This window comes from Calonectris borealis, chromosome 7, assembly GCF_964195595.1.
Source record: "Calonectris borealis chromosome 7, bCalBor7.hap1.2, whole genome shotgun sequence".
Classification (NCBI taxonomy): Eukaryota; Metazoa; Chordata; class Aves; order Procellariiformes; family Procellariidae; genus Calonectris; species Calonectris borealis.
Genome location: NC_134318.1, coordinates 38,530,969 through 38,558,685, shown reverse-complemented (window position 1 = coordinate 38,558,685; position 27,717 = coordinate 38,530,969). Strand labels below are relative to the sequence as shown.

Sequence of the window (27,717 nt, the reverse complement as noted above, 5' to 3'; positions counted from 1 at the left end):
TGTAGCTATATGTGCTCAGCCTCTTTTAGTGCAAACAACTGCTAAGAGAAGTAGTCCAGAAATACATTTTCCAATGAAAATGAATCAAAACAAGTTGAGCTTTATAATTGAGTTACTGATCATTTTTGTTAACTACTGTAGATAGTGCATACTATAACATATGCAACATATAAGATCTATTACAATTTTCTGCTCTCCCATCTCCATCAGCAGCCTTAGTAAGATCAGAATTACTAGTTTATAAGCAAACGTAAAACTAAAGTCACATTTTACCTGAGAGCTTTCCATTGGCTATCATGTTGGTTGCTACCAGTTTAATGGTACTTTGAGATGGACCTGAGGAGGTGACAGTCGTGACCAAGCAAGCTTTGAGTGAATCGCAGTAATAATGTGCATTCTCTGAACTTGTTTCTAACAACAGTTGTACTGCTCTGTCAGTCTGGCAAGAGAAAAAAAATACAAATTTGACCACAACATATTTACTTTTAAACAAAAGTCTTGATATTTTTACCCTTTTTAAACATGGAACAAGTAACAATGAAAGTTATTCTAAAACGGACTACAAAAATATCTACCAGCATAGTAATAATTAAGGTTCTATTTCAGTAAACTATCCTTAGTAAGGATAGCGTTTAAGCATCCATCATGAATATAATGTTTAATTACAGCCTAAAATTTCTAGAAGCCAAAGAAAAGTTTAATTCAGAACATTTATTTCCTTGTTTTGCAGAGTTATAAAAGGAAGAGAAGCATTTAAAATAAGCAGAGAAGAAATAAAACTGTAAAGATGCAGAAACTGGCCAGGATCTCAAGGACTGATATTTTAAAACAAACATAGAATTCATCCCTTTAAAACGTTAGCTACAGCTGAGCACCTAACCAGTGAGGCTCATTACACTGGCTGCAGACACCTGTCTCTGAATCAGATTAATTACTGCAGACGTCATCTCTATCTGTTATTAAAATGAGATGCCTAACTTTTAGAGAGGTCAATTCAGTGAGGTCAGTCAAGCTGATAGCTTAGATAATTACAGAAATAATGAAAAGCCACATTAAATACATATTAAAATACAGTGACTCAATAAACCGGTATTTTTAAACTTACATAAACTGGCATTTTAAACAGACTGCCTACGGACTAAATATTTCTCGCATCTTTTACTGGTAATATTTGTTGACATGCTCAAATGGACAGTGGCATAGAAATCATTTAAGTTCAAGCTAGTAACACCAAAGCTATTTTTAGAAACAGATGCAGCACAACTGCGTCAGTGGGGAACAGGTTATGATATATACTGTACAAATGCAACAATACTCTTATCAGGGTGTCAGTGGGCAGCTCTGTACAGTGTTACACTGCTCAGTACAGATCTGCCAAAAGCTTAGACATGCCTTTTGTTGCCTAAAACGAGAGTACTACGTGCAGACTGAGTTATTCCAAAGATGATGTTTTTAAGTTCTTTCTGGGAAACTCAAAATGTAGTTTTTCTTTTCTAGTCACCGTATGGAAAGAAAGATTTTTATAGCGTTCCCAGAAAAATTATACATTCTGAAGCAAGTAATACCAAACATTACCATATACCATGTCATTACACTGAGTCTGCAGTGTAATAACATATTAAGACAGCAAAAACTATCCACTAGGTGAATAAACGTATGAAACAACATATATGAGTTAGACAAACCTTTAATTGAATAGGATAAGTACATAAAGTGGACAAGGAAGAAGAACAAAAAATTAAAATATTACCCACAAACCTGGCCCAAGAGAAGAAGCTGATCAGCACATTTCCTGGTATGATCATAGGTCGATCTCTTCACCTCCTGGAGATTTACCCTTTCAAGCTGGAATTTCTGCAGGAAGAAGGAAAAATATTGTAAACGTAAGACTACAATGAGAAATAAAAATAAGCATTTAAAAAAATATGGAAGTATTTTGGGAGTTCCAAAAATCTCCCTATTTTTAAGTAATAGGGAGTCATTTAATCCAGAGTTGCATGTTATTAGTAAAGTGAAATATGTATGGTGAAAAGCTCTAAGATAATAATAAGGTTACAGTGCTGAGCTTTTAATGTTCTGATCACATTCTTACTAAACGTATTTTTGAACTCCTTGAAATACCTGGAAGTAATGATTTTCACACAGTATGTCATAGCATATATCCAATGGATTAACCAACTGTTCTCGAAGGATAGCTGTGTCTGTTGGTTTTGCAGGCTTCTCCTGGGATAAGCTGTGCAAATAGTGGGCAGCAATAGTCCAGAAATGCAGTTCAGATTCATCCCCATACAGTCTGAGAAGACACAAATCAGGATGTGAAATACATTTGTATTTTTTCATATGTCACATAAAAATATTACATATTTAAAATATCCTTTTACAAAGACCATGCATTATTGTGGGCACCACAAGTACTTTGCATTATCAATGGAACAAACTACAAGAAAAGATTAAGGAATGACATTCAGCAAGCTAGATAAGCAAGAGGTTGGCCAGAAGACTGTTACAATAGCAATTAAACTCAGTGAGGGTCCAGCATATAAATATGTGGAAATCGATATTTTATTATTATTTTACATTTAATCACCAATATCCTCTTTCAACTATAAGAAAGTTACAAGTTTGAAAAACATCTCTGAATATAGACAGACTAAAATTAGCTACAGTTTAGATAGAACACCACCACAGAACAAATACATGTGAAATAAAAACCAGGCCTTCCCCTGTTTGCATATCATCTATTGTGTGTTGTGAAATTCTGAATTACATTTTTGGGCATTGTACAACTAAATGCAATGTAGTTAGCAGAACTGCATTTATGAAAGTACCAGCAAGACTGAAGGAAGTTCTCTACATCCAGCAAGCAAATACAACTAAGTGTTTCAGTAAAGTATCATTTCCCTTCTCAGTCCTGAAAACACTCTAATATGTGGGTAACAAAGTCTTTAGGAATTGCACTGAGTTAAAGGAGAATTAGTTGTGTACTTAAACTTCAGCACATTCATATGCAGTAATAGGATCACGATTTTATTAGGAAACATTTGATATAGTTATCTGAATCTCTACTACCTGGCAACTAGGAGACACCTTTGCAAGAGAGTAAAATCCGGATCAAGCAAAAGTTTCTTTATGTCACTGCAAAAAGAGAAAGCCATAAATAATGTGTAAAATGCTGTGCAAGTTTGTTTGTTTGTTTGTTTTTGAACACAAATTATCACCTACAAATTGGAAAAAAAAATCAAAACAAAAAATACACAATTTCTTTTCTGAACTGAAAAAATGCATCTATCAAAACAATTACATACATAATTTGAAATATAATTGATCTCAAGGTGCAAGTCACTCTACCAGTTTAAATACACGTAGAGTCTGTCAGGAACCCCTTATTCTTGTAATAAAGGGAACAACCACAAGGGTGTATACAAAAGCTATAAATAAGCTGCAGTGCTTCTACAAATTACAAGATTAATTTAATTACAAATAATTTCACAACTATGCAGTGCCATAGCATAAGGGATTCACATGCATGAATTTAGGTTTTCTACATATGTTTCAGACTGGATAAAAATATGCTAAGTTATCTCTTCCATCCTACTAAGTGAAAGGACGAAAGGAAAAGAGAAAAACTTCTGTTTACTAGCTTCAAATACTATTTTCGTAGTTTAAATCGAATGCCAAAACCTGTTTTCTGTGTAAGCAGAGCAATGTGCATGAACATTACTCTGGAGGCCTATCTTCGATAAAAAATTTTTAAGAGTTGTTTGTCTTTTCTTCCTCAGAGCTTAAATATCTTAACAAATATTGGAGTATTTAAGTAGCAGTGTCCAATACAGTCTGGACCGACATCAAAGAACTATACATCACCGAGAAGTATTGCCTAAAAAATCACAAATGCTAATTGGTCTATTAATTGGTCTATTACACATTATATACTAACCCCAATCAGTATCTTCAAAACTTTTGTTGTCAGCCACTACTATGATAAGTCAATGTTAAAAATTCACTACTGACTTCCATCACACTTTATGTATTCAGAACAGTACATTTTGAATGTTGAGTCAGTATTTAACTAACTACTTTGAGACAGTTTGCTTATTTAAAAAAAAATATTTTTGAGATTGTATTATGGTTTATTTTTATTTAGAAAAAATAGAAATAAAAAATTAGAATCTTCAATAAAATGAATAAAGCACCACCTTTAGGAGTTACATTAAAAAAAATTAACTGTGTTTAAAATAAATCTGTCATTACTCAAGCTTATCTTTAGAGAGGCAAAAAACATTCTTTCTTCATTGAGTTGTGAATTGCCACAAATGTCTTTTTTTTTTGCCTTCTCTGAATTCACTAGCTTACTCAAATATTAATAGAAAAATTCTTACTTGGACAATGAATTCAACTGCTCTTGAAGAAGGTTTTTAATATTTTCGTTCTCTGGATAATCACTGGATAAAAAAAAAAGAAGAAAAAAAAAAACAGGCAAAATGTTTCCTATATTACCAAAACAACAGAATTATCTGAAATGGAAGAGTGTTACTGGTGGTTGAAAAACACAAGAATATATGTGGAAACAATCTTTCATATTCTTATGGTAAGCGATTCATGCAAGATTCTTTGTCTAGTTACTAGTTCCAAAATAGTAATGAAAGATTGTTTTGCCTTCTGTCAACCTCAGAGTCAGTGCCACCAATCTTTCTTTTCCTTATTTATTTTCTTTATTTATTAACCTTGAAATTAACAAAAATGACAATGCCTAGCCCATTATTATGTGACCACCAATAGTTCACAAACACAATAAAGGATAAAGAAAGGTGCTCCTATTATGATGTGAAGGATGGCTCACTAAAAATAGACATGCCTGTTAGACTGTCAGTTAGAATATCACTTTCAATTACACTTTAGGAACCAACTCTGACTATTCTTACATTAACTTCTTGAACAAAGAGAGCACACAGTTGTCCTCTGAAGTAATACAACCTGTAAATATAACCTGTAAATGACATCAAAGTATTGCCAGTATCTTGAAGTAGACAGCAGTTTTCAATAGCCAAGGGCTACTGAAAGTCAAAAGAAACAAAATACTTGACCTTAAAGCCTTTCCTGTTTATTACTTTTAGTAATAAATAGTAAAGCTATTCTCTTTTTGACTGTCCCAAAGAGTGAGGAAACTTACATGTCTAACAATTATTTGCACAGAAAGACTAATAAAAGATACATAATTAAAAAAAAAATTATATATAGATATATATTTCTCCTTACATGTTTATAATATCTAGAGAATATTTCTCATTCCACGGCTGATGCAACAAGAATGCTTTTAAAGCTAATGAAGCCCTTGGAACAAGCAGATAGGGACACCATGCAGGTTCTGAAACAAAAGGAAAAGATTCATTGTTGAATATACAGTAACATTGTGTTTGGTAACCATACAATGTACCACCTTGTTTGCAAGCACCAGAAGAAAATTGTAAATCACAGGCTTTTCATATACACAGCATGGGTTACTAGACAGGAAAGCTTATCTTTACACTCAAGCAGAAACATTTCCTGGAAGGTACAGAGTTATCAACCATGCTCAAATGAGAATTTCGGGACATTCATTTTGAATTTAGCCATAGACTCCTGGAATACGTTATACCGGCATTAAGTAGAGCTGTACATGATGATTATTGCTACTACAAGGACATGCTGGAAAATAAGTACAGTATACCAAAATGTACCATAATGCATGTTTTAGTTTTACTTTGCAATCGTAGTTTCTACAGTGTAATACAAGGATTAATACCCATCATCTCAAAAGGATATTGTGAAGTTTAATGCATGTCTACATTAGCAAAGAAATAAGATGAAAATTACAGTACTATCTGTTGTCATACAAATTTGGAAGTCAATAAGTCTGTATTCCGTACAAGGTTTGGATGATACGCAGTAAATGCCACCCAGTGACTCAGGAGTAAAACAAGTACCAACCAGCCACATTATTAAATATTCAGCAATTCCCTATACTTCATATGCACTGAATGATGTAGGAATCTTATAAATGTGATTTTGTAATGACAAGATTATCACAGTGTAGAGGCAGGAGGATAGCTAAATCACAGGCAACCTTAACCCTGGCGTATCCCAATTTCAGTGCACTTGGTTTTAGAACATTCATTTTTACAGCTTAATATTACAGAATGTTCATTTGATAGTAAAAATAGCTGTGATAAATTATGTGTTTCCTCAAACATCCCACACATCTCCCCACATTACAGTTTTGTTTATTACATATGTGTTAGTCAGAATTCACATGTTTTAAGGAAAGCATATGAGTAAAGGCAGGATTGACCAAAAAGACCAAAACAAAAGCAGTTATCTGGAACACCAGTCATAAAAAATAGGAAAATGTAGCTTATTTAACTATTTAAATAATTAAATATTTAAATTCCCTTCTTAAACATATAGCAAAAAAAGTCAAACGGCACTAATATTGCTATTTTAGAGTTCAGTGGGAAAATCTACTTTGAAAAGCAATGACTCAGTCTACAAACTGCCTTTTATATCCGGAAATATCAGAAAAGACATTTTGACACATTACCAAATGTTTCAAAATTATGTAATGAATAGCAGTGATGTAGGTACTGATACCCAATTGATGTACCGATGGTTTTTAGGTCAACTTGCTAGACATCTGTACAAAAAGCTCTTACTTTGTTAATTTATATTCCAATTAAGATATTAAAAACTATAGTTTATTTAGGAGATTGTCCTGGTTTCTGCTGGGATAGGGTTAAACTTCTTCCTAGTGCTGTGTTTTGGAGTTAGTATAAGAAGAATGTTGATAACTCACTGATGTTTTCAGTTGTTGCTAAGTACCCTCCTAGTCAAGGACAGCTCCCATGCCCTGCCAGGTGCACAAGATGGGAGGGAACACAGCCAGGACAGCTGGCCCAGCTGACCAACGGGGTATTCCATACCATGTGACGTCATGTTCAGTATATAAATGGTAGGCGTGATGCAGGAAGTAGCGATCGCTACTTGGTTATCGGTCAGCGCGGGTGGTGAGCAATTGCATTGTGCATCACTCATTTTGTATATTCTATCATCATTATTATTATTTTCCCTTTTCTGTTCTATTAAACTGTCTTTATCTCAACCCACAAGTTTTTCTCACTCTTACCCTTCCAATTCTCTCCCCGTCCCCTGTGTGGGGGGGGAATGAGCGAGCGGCTGCGTGGTATTTGGCTGCCTGCCAGGTTAAACCACAACAGAGATTAAACTTGTACGAAAACAACATCCATATGCCCTAAGCCTAAAAAATTTATCTGCATCTATGAAAACCACTATAGGGACACCTAATCCTCTACATATGACAATTCTCTGTTCTAACAGAAGTGCTGAACATTTTTATGGTCCACTTTCAAAAAGGAATATCTAGCAGCCAATAGCAAAAAAGAAATCAACATACCTATTAAGTCCTGTTCATCCATTCTAAAACACGATGGTTTCATGGACAAGTCTAGAACTCTAATGCACCCATCATCTGACGCCAAGACCACTTTGTCTGACGTGCACCAGTCCACATCCAGAATTCGGAAATTAACATTTCTTCCACTTCTTAAACTGCTCACCATTTGTACCTTGAAAAGTTGAGTTATTTTTCATTTTTAGTAGGCTCTCCATCACACAGTGTAAGACTCTGTCACACGCCCAAGAGGCATACCAGAAAATTTGCAATGAAAGGTGAAGTTAGTCATAAATCATTTTAATGATGGTCTCTTTGGGAGATTAGGGAATTTAGAAACCTTAGAGTATGGCACATGGTTGCCCTGAAACAATACTTTTTCCCAACTGAGAGGTGAGAAAACATCCTTTTGAGCACAGCTGCCTTTTTGTTATCTTTTCTGACATAAAATTTCCATGGTAAACTGGTGGCAATTTACATCCCCTCTTTAATTCCAATCCCTGATGTAGCATAGGTGCAGCAAGGCAGAAGTGAAGTTCTCATTAACTCTTGCTCTTCATAAACATATACTTTCTTGATAAATACTGAACTTGTCTAGAAATACATTTAGACATACTATTAACATAACATTATGGGAATAGGATGATTTATCATCCACAAACAAAACACAGATAAACAAAACCTTCTGAACTGCACTTTTAACCACAGGTCAGTAGTTAGACATTTTGTAACCCTTCTGTAGCATCACAGAATATTACAATTGTTAATATAAGGAAATATTAACAAAGCCTCCACTCAAATCAACATTCTACTGTCTCCTTTCACTTGTTCTAGAGCAAAACATGGAGTTAGATGCAAGCTACAACAGCTCTAGAGCATGATTACTCTTAGCACTGAAAGAATTAGAGAAAAATGTGGAAATATCAAATAAATGGTTGTAGGCAAAGGTGAAGTTCTAAGGAGAGGATTATATGAATAATAGGACTGAGGCTATAAAAGATATTCAGAAAGATTTTCAGCTGAAAATGTGAATTAATTTTAAATGCTTTCATGCAGGAAACTCTTTCCCTTGTCCCAGAAAAAGAGAGGGAACAGCTACAGGAGGAGTATCCCACGGCATCAAAAATATTCAAATGTTCTTCAAGGAGAGACTCATGGGATAATATTCTACTCTGCCTACACAATTCACAGTTGGTCATATTTGCTGTCCAACTGCTATCATCAGCGGAGAGTTTCATATTGCTCAAATTAAGTGTCTGACCTGGTGCTCACTACAAAGTGAACAGAAAAAAATTAAAATTCCTGTTTCATACCCTCATAACGAACTTGCTCTGGGGGGCTGAGTTAAAACAGTACAATTATCTTTCCTTCCCCATGGTCCCCATAATCCCCTGAAAGACCTATGAAGCAAACCCCAGAAGATTTCTGAACATTACTACAAAACTTTTGAATAAGATGAGAAGCTAGACAATGTTAATTAACAAGTGTCTAGCTTTCTGGTATTCCCTAACAAATTAAATCCATGCACTGAAAAACACATACTCTTGACTATGCTCAAAAGTTGTGAAACCTGTAGCAGAAATACTCCCTTGTTCACAGACTAAATTCTAAGATTGAGGACTCCCCCCTAAACTTTCAACGTCTGCCTCAAAAACATTACAAGAGAATGACAAAGAGTATCTCAGAGACATTGTCAGCTTTACGAGTGAAAGACACTTTTCATTGATGACAGCTTAAAAATGCTTTATAGGAATTAAAAGTCTTCTGAGAAAAGCCATACAGCTTTATTATACAACTGTCAACAAGAAATCATGACTAATTGCCTGACTCATCCTGATCTGCAGAAGTAATATGTGTATTTTGCAAAGAAGCACATATCAAACAACAGACACTTACCTCTTTTGAATCCCAAATTTCTGCTCCATCGTTGTACATTGCAAGAAGTTTCTGATTTCCTTTCCCTGGGGCAAAACGTATCTTTTTCACCCAGCTTCGGTGTGTAGGAATCCCTCTAAGAAAAGAAAAGGACAAGATTAGTATCATCATTCTATACCTAATATTGTGGGTAATTAAATCTTTTCCATGAACATTGCAGATCATATCGTACAAATTGAGAAGGAGAACTACACATATATACACACACACACATATATATACACACACAACGGCTATCCAAATTATCATGAAAACTAAAAAGATTAAATGCTTGAAATAAATACTACAATACTTAACGTTTTAACATTATTCTTATGTTAAATCTAAAACTGCAGATTTAACATAAGAAAGATATCTAGCTGTTTTAAAAACTTGGATAAAATGTTACTCCATTTGAAAACATAAAAGATGAAATGTAGAGAACTGTAACATAGTAGGCAATTTCTGAAATTTTATTTCAAAATACTTGCATTTTACCCCTCAAACACCACAGATGATCTGCTACAGTGAAGAACAAAAATGAAGGGGGAAAAAAACATTGTAACAGTCATTATCTCATGTTTATCAGACTTAATTCGCATTCATACCTGGATACTCTAGCTTTCAAATCCCAGAAGTTTAAGTTTCCATCAACATCTCCAAGAACAAGGATATCCCCTTTCCAGGCAATACATGTAATGCTACCCATACTTCCCTGGAAATATTTAAGAAGCAGAATAAAATCTTGTGATTAATGAGCCAAACATAAGAACAAACATTTCAACATTAGAATTTCTTTTTTTTTTAAATATTATATGACATGATAGTCGAAATTCCACTCAGTTAAAACAGAAACAATTCTACTGAATATAAGCATTTATCAAGTCAGTCATATTCGCCTCAATATGCTTCAAAAGATATTTCCTTGTAAGAAATTTCAGGTTTAAAGCAATGGAAATCACTTCTCTGTCTCTTGTTGCAAGCAAACACCAACACGACAGACATCAGTAAACACAATACTAGCACATACTAAAGTATGAAACAAAAATAAAAGAATTCCTATTTGTAAGTTTAATTTATCAAACCCTTCAAGAAAACTCAAAACAAGAAAGATTGTTCTTCAGAGTAACTGGAAAAAAAACAAACTTAAAATTCACAAGAGAGTGCTCTGGCACACTCAAGTCCTCCTTATGATGTACGATAAAATCCATTAACAGCACATAAACATGTTTCAATAACCACTCTTTGTTAGTCAAGCTTTTTGTATATGTTTTACTAAAATTCTTAAAAACATGTCATGTGATTTATTCAGAAAGCAAGTCAGGGCCCATGAAGATTCTAACTTGTAAAAAAAAAAATCATTTATTTCAACATTGTTTTCAGTAGAAAAACTATAAGAATGTAAAAGATAATTGCTACCATTTTTGAAGTTGGAACTTTTATTTCATATTTCAAACTACTGCATTAATGACCACTTGACACTACAATGCATATCCCTGATTTTTTTTCTGGCAATCATAGCTAAGAAAAAAATTAAAGCATTAGTGATATAAAAGTTGGAACTCACATCTGGAGGAATTCTTGCACTGTCTTTTACTGAGTTTCCTTCTACTGTCAGATGATAAACCTGCCCATCGGCACCTGTGAACACAAAGTGCTCTCTGGCAGAAATGTTCTGGCTCAGCTCCGATTTACTTTCCGCTTCCTGTAACAAGCTTTAAAGAGAACACAATGAGACACAAGTATTTCTTTCTTGAAATTAGAATTGCAAGGCAATTTCTCCCTAACTAATACACAGAAGCAGCTCAAAAATACATGTTTCCTTCAAAACAATTTACCAGAAGCAACAGTTAACTCATTTACACACTCGCAGCAATGTTCAGAGGGCAAGTAAGAGTTTTACTTCAAGAACGAGGTAACTAATGGACTGCTACACACACATCTGAGAGCATTCAGCAGCAAACTTTGACATCTAAAAGCTAAAGGGAGGTCCATAAAGTTGTTTGCCTGGTATGTATCAAGAATCAGTTCCAAAATATTCTGTTCTATAGAACAATGGTACTTGGTGGAAAAACAACTGATGCCGAGTAGCATTAAATCAGAATCAGAAATACCTGATAACAGAAGATTCTACGCTACTAACTTCAGTATCTGATGCAACTGTCTGTCGGGCCATGGCCTCACGGGCTGCTAACTGCTTCTTCCTCAGGCTTTTTAAGTTATGAGAAGGTGACCACTCCTGTGAAAAATTGTCCAGGAAAAATGGAAAAGACAAATGTTCACTCCCTGAATTTACTGGGGATTTTTCTGTTAATTGTAATGATTTCAATGAAGATTGCTCTCTATGATACCTCCCCCCACTACCCAAGGAGAAAACCAGATTTTTCCACCACTACCTCCTTTCTTCTTGCCTCTATTTGATGAAAACAGAACAGTGAAAGCACTTACTGTACGTTACAGATACAGTAACATATTGCTGCAAAATTGTTCGTAGATTTTTATACTATCTCAACATATTACATTTAACAAACAGTAAGTAATAGTTTTTATTCCTTACCAAAGCGGTCGCTGTAGGGAAGTTTTTAGACATTTCTCTGAGCAGAGTGCATGTTCTGACATCCCAGATCTCCAGTGGTTTGTCTTTAAATACTACAGCTAGATACTGCCTAAAACAAATAAGAATTTACTGCATCAAAAGCAATCATGCCATTTTAATTTCAGCATTTTACTTCACACATGTTGTTCATATCAGCACTCTGGAAGCCCTCAAAAACTAAGAGGAAGCAGAGTAAATTGATTTGGCTCAAGTCCCACTCTGAAGCTTGTGATTTCCTGGAGTTACTGAGGTGCAAAAGAGTGATTCAAAAAGAGCCTCCTTCAAAGCTAAAAGAATTAAAAATTTCTGTCAGGTGGTACTGCTCAATTACTGTAAAGGAGACAAGGGAAGTAATTCAGAGAAAGCAGCATCATCTCTAATTTAGACATATTCAGCCCGAGTTGATGACTGCACAAGATACCAGAAAGACATACCAAGACTGTAGGTTGGACAGATTTTTTTCTCTAGTCTAGACACATGCCACTTCCCTAATCCAGTGATAAATGAACACAAAATCCTCTTACACTAAACCACTTGTCAGTCATGTCTTCAGACCTTTCATCTGTGGAGCCACATGAGTAAAACACCTTCAATCTACCACTTTTCACATGTAATTTGAAAATACAGAGAGGCTCTGCAGCTATATGTACTCTTCTCAACTGCATTAATCTCTATTCAAATGAACTATTCTTTCTTGTTCTCACTTAACATTCTAGTCTCTTCATCTAAGCCCATGGCTGTTCTTAATTTTTAATGTATTAATAAGACCCTTATACGGTTGAACTCTTCCAAATTCTCTGGAACACATATATACTTCCAAAAATATTCCTATGCAAGCTAGAGGATATTAATTTTTTTCCTCCACTGTAAAGAAAAAAACAATGCCTTATTAAATTCAACACTACTTTAATTTCATTACAGGAAAGGAAAGTAATTGCACAGAGTACCACCGTTACTATTTCTGATACTATGAAGACCAGGGCCTCCTGTCACAGGCCTGATCTCAAAATAAGCAGGATTTGATGGTAAACAATGTGGTCGTTTGTCAGCTGACTTCTCAGATAGCTATACCTCACATCTGGTTTTCCAGTAGACAATTATTATAAAGGTGTGAAATACATACTTAGAAAAATTAATAAACACGTGAAAAATCATCCCACCTTTAATGCCAATCTTCTAGATTTAAGTAAGGCTTAAGTTATAGAAAAGGGAATTAACTCATAACATAATCCAAGTTGACAAAAATTGTTCAGCACTTTTATTCTCCCTAATATTATCAAAGTGCCCGTTCAGTGAACACAATTCTTAAAAGAACTAAAATATTAATGACTGATCTTGCAATATGATTGGATCCTGAAGTGACAAAGTCAACCACAGAAACATTCACGGCTTTTGCACTTTGAACTAATATTCTAAAGTATTTTTCTCTTGATGCTGTTGCACATTTTTCTATACTCTCTGGAGTGTTTTTTCCTGGAATTTCTATTATTTCTATTAAGTCATGAGGATCTTCATGCGGTACAGTAAAATTCATAAACTTCACAAGGCTAATCTACTTACTTCAAATGCGACACCTTTATCATTTCAATAGCTGGCTCGTCATTGCCTCGCTCCCCACGAAATGCAGTGCTCCTGCCTGGAACACAAAATCGACATGGGGAAAAACAGAAATAGCTACTAAACTAATGAAACAGTTTATAAACTGTTCTGTTTGTAAACAGAAATAGTTTACAAACTAAACTAGCACATCTCCAAGTAACCTGCCCTATCTTACATTAATCTTGTCATTGTCGAAGTTTTACTGTGTTTCAAAGGACTAAATATAACGTAAACTCTACTGTCTAATATAATACCTGACTTGCTTCCACAGCACAACTACTGAAATTGATGCATCATCAGCATTACATAAATATAGAGAGAAAGTTCAAAGAGTTATTATTTTCCACTTAAAGCCAATGAGATATACTCTCAATTCCCCAAGGAGGAAATCCATGAGTAGATTTCAAGTTTTATAAGAGAAATTAACTCTGCCATAAACTAAGTCTGAAAGTACTTCCTTGGTGAAGTAACTCATTCTACACTTAGCAGAACCATTCTCTCTTTCTTTCCAGCTATAAGAATAAACCCAAAGAATTTATAATCTCATCCCCAACAAAATTTTCACACACCTGTACAAAGTGTTGCAGAATTAAGTGTGTTATATGTATCACTAAAATAAATAATCACCTATAAACACCAGGGTATCACAGCACCTCCTATCCAAGTTTCATTCTCCTTGGCTTTCAAGGAAAATTGAAGTTTTCAAATTTTAGCCACTCTTGTGGCTGCTCGTAGCTAAATTAGTTATCTTATGCCAATTATGTGAATAAATCTAGTTATCAAGAATGCTAGTTAGAGCTCTCATGTCAAAAGCCAGCTACAGGAAACCTTACAGCTCTACTTTCTTCATTAGTGATCAAACACCCTAGGAACTTTCTTCCTTATTGTTGTTCAGAAACTTAAATGCGAATTTTGTCAAAGTGTTCATGAAGTAAATACAAATCAGTACAGCTTTCCTAGAACTAAAATAGAAAGTTGGGCTAATAAGTGATGGAAGACCCAACGATCAAGCAGTTAAGTAGCTATGCCTTTCTTATAAGTTTTAAAAGAGGAAAAGTAACATTTTTTAAGCAAAACATATGCTAAGGTGTCAGGTATTCACATTTACTTGGAACTTGGTTGCCTGCAGAAATACTGAGCCTTTTATCCCTTATATTTATAAACGTTTCAATACTGATTTACAGGCTGAGTGAAAAATCAAAATCCCATTTTACATGAAATGAATTTTACAAAGTACGTATCTTTTCTGTTTTCATTTTAAACAAATGAACATAAGACATTATCAGGAAAAAAATTACAATATTATTAGGTTAAAAGAATAGCCTCTTTGTGCAGCACCCTCTAAATACAAAAATTGAGTCTCTTCCATAAGCTTAAAAAAAATTTAAAAAATCATTTCATGCTACATAAAGCAATTCAGAGTTAGCCATGTGTTACAAGATTCAGGTTCTTCAATTAGAAATTAAATGGCTCCAGGTTTTCCCATTCAAAAATAATTTAAAATTATTGACGCGCTTCCCATTTTGGGCTGTCTAATCTTCCAAATTATACCTCCTAGTATTGTGCAAATATCTGTTATAAGGCCGGAGTAGTTGAAAAATACACATAGTCTGACTGTTAGCTTTGCTATCAACTGTATCTTTTAAAAAGTTTTTTTTACTTTTTAACCCTTCCAATTCTTTATAGAAGTATCCAATTTCATTATTAAAATATCCATTTTATGTTCATACACACACTCAAATTCCGGCCACGTGTCTGGCCTACCTTGAAAAATAGACTGTGACAAAACACATTTGGAAATACACGCTTTTTGTGAACAAAATACACCTCTAATACCCATGCTGTGTGAAGGCTTCTAAACCTCCTGCTGACACATCCTCATTCTTTTAATAAGTCCAAGCCACAGACATCTTTGCAAAGGTGTTGTTTCAAGTCTGTCTGTAGAGCATCATATGGAACACATTACGTGGCTTCACAAGGACAAAAGAGCAGAACCAGTTAAAAATCTTCTTTATTATTTTATTTTGTTGTGACAACAGAAGGGGGTGGGAGGGGAAAAGCAGTAAGAACTTCTGTTTGTCACTCCCCAGCAAATCCGTTAGCCTCTTGTATGGATTTCTCAGGAAATACTAACCTGTTGGTAGGTCCACCAGCTGCAGCTCATTCCTTACTAGCCCCAGATTGTTAGGTGTTGATGTGGCAAAGGAAATAAACCCAGTCAAGCTTATCCACTCAATTCCCCTGTCATCAGAAGAGAGTACATGGAGCATATTAGCCAAAATATTCAAACGGCTAGAAAATAGCCTGGACTGAAGTACAATAGTTTTTTTTCATGCATATTCTTCAATTTGAGAACAGCACAGAAATCATTTTCTACATTTTATGGAAACACTATATTTAAGCATAAAAAGAAGCTACACATTTACAACTATGATGTAAATATAAAGTTACCAAATTAAATTAAAGAAGAGCTTTTTTTCAGACTACACTGGTTTTTGTTTGGTTAAAACAAAAATTTCAGTTAGAAACACTCGTAACTTTTGCGAAAATCCCTCACAGATATGTATGCACTAGAGTGGACTAAAATCACTGCTCTCATTACATCAGCGATTTACCAGATGGGAGGAACTATCAAGCAACTCAAATTTGCCAGCACTCAGAAAGAGAAAAATATTCATATGGACAGCAGGGTGGGGAGACGTGATTCCTTCAGTCCAGAGAGAGGAGAAACAAAGATCATAGAATAAGAGAGGCCCTGTAGAGATTTCAAAGGCTATCACAAAAGAACTGAAAACCTGAATTTTTTTTTTTTTTTTGCTCTTTTATATCGTGCCAAGACAGCCACAAACCAAATTACCTTGAAGTCTTGCAAGGATGTAAAGTTACACTGTATATATTGTAACACATATTGTCAGCACGTACCGATTCTAGGCAAATTCTTGAGATATACCACAGGCCACAAAAGGATAGAAAGCGGCACTAGGTGGTAATGTTCAAAACGAGGTAGTCCTCCCATCCCCAGTCCCCACACACACTTTGTGCCAGCATAAATAGTTGAGTGCTTTATCTGTGAAATAGATCAAGGAACTAATCTAAAAGAAAATTGAGACTGTTCTAATACATACATATGCCCAACTACATTTTAACACAGATAAAAGGATTCAGGTTTTCCTCAAATCCTTCAAACACAGATTACTTAACAACTATTTCCAGGACAACTAAGTCTTCTGTTACATCAATTATAAAATCACGGTCTGTTTTGCAAGGATATATGTGAAATATGAGAAAGATAAATATCAGCATTTATGATCCACTGTCAGTAAATCCAACTCACTTTGTATTAAGTGGAAGTTCCTTATTTGGGTGAAAGCAAAAAGCACCCCCATAATATTTTGCACATACACGCTACAGCCATATTTAGCTATTTTTTTAGTTCAAGCTTTAAAAAAATGGGAAGCTTTATTCCTAAGTCCTCAACTAAAGTTAAAAATTTAGGACCCAGTCCTTTTCCCACTAGGACCTATGAAAGTTCAACCAATAATTTCAAATCAAAATGAATAGTATTCAATTATTAATGGAAACATTACAGGAATGATTGAATAGGAGTCTACAATTGCAATAACATGTGACATTGCAAGTCTCCGAAGGGTCGTAAATAGAGGGAGCTTTCTGAAATGGAAGAAATATGAATTCTGACACCTTTCTAATTTTTATCTATTATTCTACTATGTTTTTTGGAAAAAGCACAGAATACACGTAAGGCGTTGTTATTGCCAGTAGTTATTCACCATTCTCGTTCAAAGCCCTGAAGCATTTTCTATACTTCTTTCACAGTTCAGATTTAACAAAGTCCTTTCTCTTTGCTGCCAGCTGGCTATCTGTCAATACCAATAAAAATCTACAGAAACCCAAGACACTCATAATCAAAAGGAAACCTTAGCTTAGCTTACTGCTTGCACCTGAAACAGTATAATTTTTGTTATTGTCATACATGTAAATTGAGAATCTGAAGACAGTGGTTCAAGTTTTAATGAAGGAAACAAGTAATGCCTTCCCTATTGAAATATCTCCATTTGCAAAATTTCCTAATAAAAGACATCTTTGTCTACTAGAATTAAGGGTTACATTCAGCTGTAAACTATTACTCAGACTAGATCCACTCTTTTAAAATATGAAATTCAGAGATTCTATACATTCAACTTGTCTCAGTTACTTCACGGGTAAGATTCAGTCGTTTTGATTAATGTTTCCAATGCAAACAAATTAGAGAGTGTACTGAAGCGGATAAAAACACAAATGGCTTTTCTAGTTGGGAATGGATTGTTGTGACTTTATGACAAGGCAGCTGCTACTCAAATTAATTATAAGAATTATAAGAAAAGGAGAAAGGTAAAATTGGAAATAAAACCGTATCTTAAAGAAAACTGTATTAAAATCTCAATCATATTATCAGAAAATACTCTCAGCCTCAAATTTTATTATTTAACAAGAATTTTCCTTGTACTTCAAAAGTATTTCTATGGTCTACATGTCCAAAAGTGAACGCCAGCAATGCAACCAGTTTTTCCTTTTTAAGAAGAGGAAGGTTAAGAAAAAGAAATTACAATTAAGTGCTGAACGTGGTACATCCGAGATAATTGTACATCCTGTAATGGAGACTTCAGAATTCACTTCTGAATACACAGGATTTCATTGCAACACTGCTTATACTTGTCAGGCAACGCATATTTACTAATCCACAGAAATAATATCTAGCACACCAACACCTATATGACAGAAGTGGTAGGTATTTTTCATTCATCTTTCTCTACGCGAGGGAAGTTTTTTTAAGGATGTGATGAATGTTTGCAAAGCAGTCTCCCAAAGGGAAGCCAGCTTAAATTCAACCACTAAAACTTGGATGTCATGCAGTAATTTCCAAGTTTTGCCTGCAGGCCATACACACTGTTGTTACAGTCAGTGAGATTTTAATTTTAAAAATTAAAGCTGTTGCAACCTTGAACTTGCTAAACTTTAGCGAAAAAGAACGAGAAGCGCTGCTCTAGTCATAGTTATCTATCTATCAGAATAAGTAAAAGTAGCAGGGAGAGGCATTGCAAAAGCACCACTTTCACTGAACTAGAAGCTACATCGCAGGCATTTTATTTAATGTCTCGAATATATTCTCCTCTGCATTGAAGATGTATTATCATCTCCTACCTTACCACAATAGCTTAGATTGCTCCACTTAGAAGACAGAACAGGTATCAGACTTAGTTATTTCATGGTTCTTCTAATTCCTCTTAGTAATAAGAATTAATTGCATTTCTCTGTATACTGAAGGAAGAAAGACTGACCTCCTGCTTACAGCTCCTTTCAGCCAGCACACATGCTATAGTCTCCCTCTGTTTTGTCCCTCACTTATGCTCCTAGCAGTAGCCTGATTGACTTTTCCTCTCTGTGTGCTCGGAAGCACTTCTACTGCTTCTTGTCTCAGTCTCCTAATAAAAACCAAATTAAACTCAAAGGAAAAGTATTTCCTCACATAATTCTAAACAAATAGTGAAATAGCTAAGTAATAATCACAGACAAAATGAATATTCAAGGTTACTCACGAGTATGAACTATCTTAAATGGAGCACAGTAAAACAATTCACCCTACTCCTAATCACAATACAGAATTGCAAATTAAAAACAATTTAAAAAAACAAATCAGCATGTGACTACATACGTAGCTTCTAAAAAACACCACTTTAATCTCAAAAAAAAATGCTAGACACCTAGACACCTCAGTGGCCATTATTTTAGCACAGTTGATATGTAAAAGACAGTTGCCATTCCAAAGACCTTAGTTTTATTACATTCTCTTCTTAAACTACAAGGCACTGAAAACTCTGCTGGCCTTGAATTACAATTTCAGGGTATTCTCAATTACATACATAAATAATGGTGTTCCCTGAAGGTGTATTTTCAGATAAAACTGAAATAGAGGCATTATCCAATCTACCTGCATGTTAGAGGTAAAGTAAGAATTCCCACTGAAAGAAAAATTGTTGCACTCCATGAATATTTATTAAAAAAAAAAAAAAATCCCTGTGCCTTATTTTACATTGCTTAAAGCATTCCCTTGAACTTGTAAAAATTATCAGTCACTTAGACCATTAAGAGTGGGATTGACGAAATTAAAACAAATACTTAGAAGACTTACCTACATAACTGCTTATGACTAAACAAAATTCACAATCATTTTAGTTTTGTTCTAAAAATACCATTTGTGCAAGGACAGTTCCTAGAAAGACAACGTATTCTCAAAGTTTTTAAAAAGTTGTAAAACCTTTGCAAAGTGAAAAGCCCAAACTAACAATATACATGAAGCCTAAATAAAAGATAGAGAAATATTTTTTCAAAAGCATATTTCCTCCTGTGTTCCCATCATCTTTTTTTTTTGTTTCTTTAATCTGTGAAATGTTAGTAGTGGTTTTAATTATGAATTCTATAATCACCTTAATGAGAAGAAAAGCAGTATTCTCTTGTGCTGCATAACAGAACATAAAATGAAAATAATTTTGTAAGTAGTTAATGGCATGAAACAAAAAACGCAAATGGTTAAAACAGAAAGGGAAATACTATTCTTACAGTGCATACTAATCACACCACAAACATAAATATACTTACGTGATTTTGGTGGTAGATTCAAAGCAGGTTTACATAATGAATTCTTAGAGCTATCTATTCTCAAACACCTGTACTTTTCTTACCTTTCTGTAGAATGATCAGTAAAATGAAGACCTTAGCCTGATGAAGCCTTCACGCCACAACTCTGATACAAATTTTCACTACTATTACTGCTAAAAATAAATGTTTTATTTTCCATGCTTTATTTTCCATTTGTCTGGAACTACGTATCCAGCAAGCACCATCTTGAATATCTTTGCCATTAGTTATCCAAAAAGATATGCCACTGTGTACACACAAACACACAGTAACAGCTTTAAAACTTACTCTGTTCCTTACTTAGGATGGATAAATACCGGGACCTGTATTCGGTCTTTAAAATATTTTAAAGATAAAATTAAAAATTTTTACTTCAGTTAGGGCTAGAACTGTCTCAATAGCAATTTCAGCTCCAAGGGAGCAGAGGAAATAAACCTTGGCATACAAAACAGAATTATTTCAAAGGACACAATCTGTGAGTCATGACAGTTATATAAATAAGACACTGTAATAGTTTCTTGTGCTAAAAAGACTTCTTTTTGCTACAATATACTAAAGAAACTGGAAGTAGCTAATAGGCATCCTAGATCAGCAGGCACAGATACAATTCAAATATTTAGTTCAATGTAATGTTCACTCTAATTTTGTCAGTGTGTTACTGCTTATACATAGCAAAGATACCGTTAGGGTAGATTACTCAACAGGCAATTTTCTTGAGCATCATTAACAATGAATCAAGATACCCACATTGCTGGTACAATGTTAGTTAGGTGTTTTAGTATTTGTCTCCCAGAAGAATTATAGTAGGAACTAAAATTAAAATCTTACTTGACTTCACAGGAATGGATGCTTAACTCTTTGTGTAAGAGTCCACTTGTAAGATGAAACACCAGGACGGAGCCATTACTTGTACCTATAAAAAGTGATTTAAAAAAATATATAGACCAGTTTTATTCTTCTCTTCCATACTTTAGTGAAAATGCAGGATTTACAGCTATTTCTCTCTTTCTTTTTTTTTTTTCCCACCTGTAACTATTATATTTTACAATTTTAGAAAAGGTATTTTGATTTCTAGTGCTTAAATCCCAAATATTAAACCCTCCAAGGTTCTCTGCAGCCAGCGAAATCCATTTGGATCAAGACATTTTCCTGAAACTATTTGTTGAGCCTGCAGAAAATCTGTTCATTCTTCTTGTGTTTCCACAACATACCCAGTTGCAGGAGAAAGGAATGTTTCTTTTTGTTTTGATTACTCAAACGAGTAAATGCCTCAGAGTATTAACTGTTATCCACTAATAATCCCAGGGAAGAATCACGGGTAGATTTTACCAAATCATTAAAGCAATTTTGCTTTCTCATCCCTGAACCTCTTTCAAATTACAAATCAATAACTTAGTAGCTATTAGCTTCAATTAGATCAAAAACCTTCTGAAACACTGAAAGTTACAATTTTCTATTAAGACACTGGGAAGACTGACTTGTTGTTCTCTTTTTTCTTTATACTCATATCAACTTTATTAAATACAACAATGAATACCTAAAGAGCCATTCAGGTACTTAAGTCTAGAATGCTGTAGACCTTGCTGTAAATGCACTTTATACCTACCTATTAGTTTCCTAATCTTTGTATTTCACCTGTTTTAACAGCTACAGCTTACACAAAATCAAAAGTTACGTTTTAGTAGCATCCCATCATGTAATGGCAGCTTGCCTACATTTTAGAGCACAACTATTGATGGTACTTTTAGCTCAGTAATAACAGAAGTATTACGAGAACTGCACACATACATACATGCATTATCATGGTGTTTTCATTACTAGAGTGAGATCCTCTTTGTAAGCTCCTCTGTAACATTCACCTTCGCAATACCCCGCAGCCCCGTCTGAAAACCTAAGAAGGCTCCAAAGCACAGGCAACCTTAAGAATATAAAAAATCTCCCAAGTCTGACTTGCAACAGGCACAGCCTTGACAGGGCAGCCCAGAATCAACTGATATCTTAGGTATATCAAGAGCACATTTGAACAGGCCAAATCCAGAGGTCTAATTTTACAAATTACTACAATCTTTAAATTACAGCATCTCTGTGTCTACCGTTCCAGTCTGCTGACTGCAGAGAAAGACAGCAGCCTGTATGGATACTGTGAAATCCCTGATGTGGTCTGAAAGAGCATGCCAGAAAAATCAGATTTAAATAGGGAGAACTCAGAGTTAATAAATCAGGTGCTCACTGGCAACTATTCTAATATCTAGATGAGTTTACATTTGTAATAAGACAGAATAGACTCATTCAGAAAAAATAACATGCTTTAAGTGTATTTTTAGGTATCATCAGAACAGAAGTACAGTCTCTGTTAAGTTCATTTACTTATTCTAGGAACACAGTGCTGCAGAAGTCCATATTTATTTAGAATGAAGTGAGAGCAGCGTGTAAAACGCTGGGTGTATCAATGGACCAATACCATAGTAAATGAAAGGATAAATACAAACATGCTAATATATTGCAATTTTTCAGGTAGCATTACTTAAATGCAAGGCATGAAAAAAAGAATCCGAAGACTATCATGGATGCAAACTAATACAAGGGTCGCTATTTGTGATTAGTTACACAGGATCAAAAAATTAAATTTTTTCTAGAATATGTTATTTTCTGAGCAACCAATAAACTATTCAAGATACTTACCAACCGCAAGCATTGGCTCATACTGTTTAATATTTTTTGTCGTAAGAGGTGGGCACATGCGGATAGCAAACGGAGGCAAAGGAAGTCCTGAAAGAAGTCCAGTCAGCAGAAATTTGAGATGCACTTCTTGCAGAAAAGAACTTTTTAATTGTTCTTCTCCAGCAACTGTGCCTTGCCCTGCTTAAAAATTAAAGCTCTTGTTAGTATTACATTTTAACCTGAGATGTTATGGAAAGTTATCAGACACACGAGCTTATAAAATAAAAATCACAAATAAACATTGCTAATATATATGTTAGTTTATTTAAAGAGGCATTCCTTCCTGTTGAACTCTGTATGATAAAACTTTTTAGAAGACTGCACACCAGGTAATTTCTCCAATACTAGCTTTCTTTCCTAACACTAACAAGGAGGGGGCGGGGGGGGTAGTAAAGGAAGGAAGAGAGGGAAAAAAAGTGCGTGCAACCATTTCAGTCTTCTTCCAGCATTCAAAGGTAGTTTAAATTGTCTACATCTGTTTAAGATTACTTCTAAAAAATGAAGGAGTTTTGGCCAAATTCCATTTTAATTTTTTTTTTCTCAGTGACAATGAACTTTGAACATTGGTCCTCAACATAAAATCCTCAAAAAGATTAATTTGATAATTTCTTAGCAAACAGGAATTGTCTTCTTTCAGAATTACTATTTAAATGGCATAGAAAATAATTCTAACATACATAGTTCTCAATTAAGCTAAGATGTACAATGATTCAAAAAATTCTAGAAATGAGTAGCAGAAATATTAGTGAAAGAAATTCTTACCAATCATGTTGTCTAATGAGAGGTCTGGAAGTTTATTTTGGAATGTTCCTACAGGAATTCCACAGAATGAGACTGGGGAATACAAAGGTGATGCACTTGAACTGCTGTAAAAGAAATGAAAACAAGTTCCTAATACAAACTGGATCGCCTGTTGACTTAGGTCCTCAATTTTGCTTTTTCCCCAGGTTGTTCTTTCAGTATTCCTACTACTTATCACTTGCAGAATATTTTGAGAAGATTATTCCCAACATCAACTTCCATGAACAACTGTACCAGGAGATAATGCACACAAAAATGTACAAAATTTAAAATAACTTTCACCTTCCTTACAGAGATATTTATAAGTAACAGAAAAACAGACATATGTATCCCTTGTTCTGAAGTGTACCTGAGCATTGAATGGAAGCTTTTAAATATATTGTGTATTAATATGTAGAGCTATGTTAATGAATACACTTAAGGAACAATCATAAAGATTTCGACATTTAAGAACAGATTCCCAAACTTCGGGAACAGTTTTTGTTAACCCATATAAACTTCTTATATAGGTTCCAGATGACAAAACCCGTAACTGAAGCAATGCCTTTCACCTCAACATATGAATCAGGATTGCCTCTGCATATGCAAAGCTACAACAGAAACTTACAGTAATACCTATGTTTACAGTCTTGTGAGTATCTACGCATCAGGTTTTTGTGGGTTTTTTTTTCCTCAACAACTGTGACTGGGTTCCAGCGCAATCTCCATCTAAAAGGCACTCAAACAGCCCTTGCAGCCTTGGCAATCATATCTTGCTGGGCTGAGGACCGGTCTATGTCATAAGCAAAGACCAAAGACTACTGACTGCACCGAGCTGTACGCAAAAATGCAGTTTAAGGCATGTACAAAGTCTTTTTCTTTAAAATCTCACTTTAACATACTTTGAGTTCAAATTTTAATTAAGTCCATCAAATCCAGCAAGATCAAGAACTAATGGAGGAAGAGTCCTTCAAAATCCATTAAAGACTCTATGCCAACTAGAAATATGCTTCACTTTTCAGTACAATCCAACCACATCCAGAATCCTCTAGGCTCAGTGGTTCTTATATTATTATTACATTTTTCCTGGTTATACAATCATGACAAAAATCAATGTTGTAGAAATGAGCCTAAGAATCCAAGAAGTAAAACCCAGCAACATATGGATCCTAAACAGTTCTCTTGGATATGTATCACAAAGAATCCATCTAACAGTATTTTTGAGAACACCAAGAATAAAAACATTAAATCACAGATGCGCAACAAAAGGATCTATGTTGAAAATCTGGTACTTCCGACATTTAAACTTGTACTAAGAATTCTGTATTTCTTTTACGGTGGTACGTTATTTATTTTATTCAATAGTACTTCAAAGGTTTATTGCAGCAGAATGACCTTAATACACTGAATGTTCAAAGAACTATACTACTTCATATCGTATTTTTAGAGACTGCTCAAAATCTAAAACTCTAAAGGCTTTGTTTATAAAAATATTGTTTATACCATCGTATTCCAGCCACCTGCTGTGAAGACTTATATTGCTCTGTGTCAAATTCACACAAATCTAGCAGAAAACCTTTCCCCTACTAAAAATGTATTCCTTTCCAGACTCATTTTGCAGTCCTTTCATGTGATTGAAAGTGAGGGTTTCATTCCTGAAGAAAATTATATAGTCTGCAGAAAGCCAAACGAGAAGAAAATGTTCCCCCAAAATAATGTGAATATTCATTCCTATCTTTTGTTTCCTTATTCCAACTACTTAGTATGCAATTATTTTTTAAAGAAAGGAGAGTAAATACAGTTTCTTCACTTTCCCAAAGCAAGGGAACTAATCTATGCGGATGATATATTTTGTTCCTCTTTCTTTCATTCATACACATGTATAGCACGTCACACTACCATACATACAAGGTCATCGCTGTTGCTTTTAGAATAGAATATAATTAAACACTACATGCCACTTGTAAATGTAAGAGATGGAAGCTTTGATAAGAAAAATAAATCCCATTACCTGTTACGCACATTTCTGCCAGAAATACTGGATTTTAATTCCCAGATCATTACCCTGCCATCACTGACTATGAGAGCTGCAGAATTCTCATTCACTGGGCAACACACCATACTGAAGGGTCGAACTGTTTTTGTTACCCTGATTGCGTCACACTGACTTCTTAAATCATAGATCAGCTCCTGAACTGGTTCTGGATCTGTAAAATCAATGTCCCACAGCGGACAAACAATTAGAACGGAAAACATACGATGTGATCAATCAACAGAGGTAAATTTGCAGAATGACTGAGCTCTTTGGTTGAAATCCACATGCTTCCTGTGCAACAATTAGGAAAAATAATCAAAAACTATATACCATTGATCTTGCTGTATACAACACAGCTCTGAAAAGCTCTCCAAAATGTAACTTTGTCTTTAAAATATCTTATTACACTTGAATCTTGCGAAATCTAAAGAATTACTGTCTCATATCTGGGGAAAAAGTACATCTGCTCTCCACAATCCAAAACTCATTTTGTTTATTGGTAAACCTGGAAGCAAGTAATGTTGTAGGCTCACTAGAAATTACCAAACTGCCAAAACCAAAACAAACAAACAAGAAAATCTAACAAAAAACAAAAAAATCACTTATTTACATTTACAGAACCATGTTTTCCCTTCTTTTGTTCCGGTCTCCTCCATTGTATTTAAAAAGCCATTCTTAGTAACGTTTCACAAGAATCAAAGGTTTAATAATTTAGATTTTAATGTAAATTTAAGCCCATGTCTTAGTTCCAAAATCAATTCTTCCAATTGACCAGATGACTTACAAAACCTTATGTTTGCCTGAAAAATATGTTTTTTCTTAAAGATAAAAAGAACAAACTAGTCATCTTTTATCTAAAACTTTCTTGTATATGTGACTGTTACGCCATTTCATAATTAAAATATTATTTAGTGATAAAAGGATTTTCAGGATATTAGTATCTTATTTTGCACTAAATATCAGGAAGTCAAATTTGGGGAGAATGCAGCATGAATTTTAATTTAAATTTAATGTATAAGATAGGAAAAACACTAAAAGGGCTGTAATTCACCATCCCATATGAGACATGATGGTTAATACTGGTGTTAAAGTATTAATTAAAATGCCTCAAAGTTCAATTCTGGACATTTTTGATGCAAAGCTTACCTGGCTCTTCATTTGGAGTTCCAGTTATACCACAGTTAGATCTGCGAACTCTTAAAGTTATACAACCATTTTCATGCAGGCAAAATAACCCATCACGCTGAAAACAAGGAATTACCTAGGTAAAGAGATACCACATTATACTGGGTTATCAAAATTTTATCCTTTGCAAAGTACACTTGCAAATGAACATACAATTTCTCATGTATAACCAAGTCACTAAAAATATTACCAATAATGCAACACTTCAATGAATTTCTTTAGCTACAGTCCTTGTAAGTAAGGAAGTCAATTGATTTGAGAAATTCATTGAATGTTTCTGTTTGAACTGGTTGCTACTTTAGGGTTTTTTTTTAAACACTGACATACTCATAAAGATTCTTTTTAGCTATCACTTTTTTAAAAACAAACAAACAAAAACCCCTTCCTTTTTTGGTATCAGAATTCATGATTCCAGGAGAAAAAAGATGCTTCAGTAAGACCTCGGACTAGACTTAGCTGTCTAGTTAAGCAAAGGCAGATGCTGAGAACTAGTACTAACTTCTCTATAAATAGCTTAACCACCAGAGAATGAAATGTCCTTTTTCCACAGCACTGTTTCCACACTGGTAACTTTTGTAACACCACAAAATGAAGTGGGTTTGCCGCAGACCTCAGAAAATTAAACAATGCTTGGTTCAGAGGACATTCTTCCCTGTGGTGAGCTAACTTCTTTTTATCCTCGAGAACTAATCAAAACGCAGCTATCACTGAGTCATGAACTTACATATGATCTTAATAAACTATTAGAAT

General features: G+C 34.5%; 1 protein-coding gene across 8 annotated transcripts in view; it reads right to left on the bottom strand.

The window, feature by feature from the left end:
* Positions 1–27,717, bottom strand: part of WDR11 (WD repeat domain 11) — a 49,198-nt gene that overhangs the window by 6,047 nt on the left and 15,434 nt on the right. For 4 of the 8 annotated variants that reach the window (XM_075155193.1, XM_075155189.1, XM_075155194.1 and 1 more), the window contains exons 7-25: positions 26,929–27,043; positions 25,759–25,954; positions 23,730–23,833; positions 22,929–23,108; positions 21,075–21,159; positions 15,688–15,794; positions 13,515–13,590; positions 11,916–12,024; positions 11,473–11,597; positions 10,926–11,073; positions 9,967–10,073; positions 9,341–9,455; positions 7,448–7,619; positions 5,257–5,365; positions 4,380–4,442; positions 3,070–3,135; positions 2,122–2,293; positions 1,759–1,854; positions 274–439 (exon numbers count right to left, since the gene is read on the bottom strand). In XM_075155193.1, coding sequence (XP_075011294.1) covers positions 274–439; positions 1,759–1,854; positions 2,122–2,293; positions 3,070–3,135; positions 4,380–4,442; positions 5,257–5,365; positions 7,448–7,619; positions 9,341–9,455; positions 9,967–10,073; positions 10,926–11,073; positions 11,473–11,597; positions 11,916–12,024; positions 13,515–13,590; positions 15,688–15,794; positions 21,075–21,159; positions 22,929–23,108; positions 23,730–23,833; positions 25,759–25,954; positions 26,929–27,043 — 2,311 coding nt within the window. Of the gene's footprint in view, positions 1–273; positions 440–1,750; positions 1,855–2,121; positions 2,294–3,069; positions 3,136–4,379; positions 4,443–5,256; positions 5,366–7,447; positions 7,620–9,340; positions 9,456–9,966; positions 10,074–10,925; positions 11,074–11,472; positions 11,598–11,915; positions 12,025–13,514; positions 13,591–15,687; positions 15,795–21,074; positions 21,160–22,928; positions 23,109–23,729; positions 23,834–25,758; positions 25,955–26,928; positions 27,044–27,717 lie in introns of all 8 variants that reach the window. The other 4 variants (XR_012674374.1, XM_075155191.1, XM_075155192.1 and 1 more) reach the window with 4 other exon arrangements.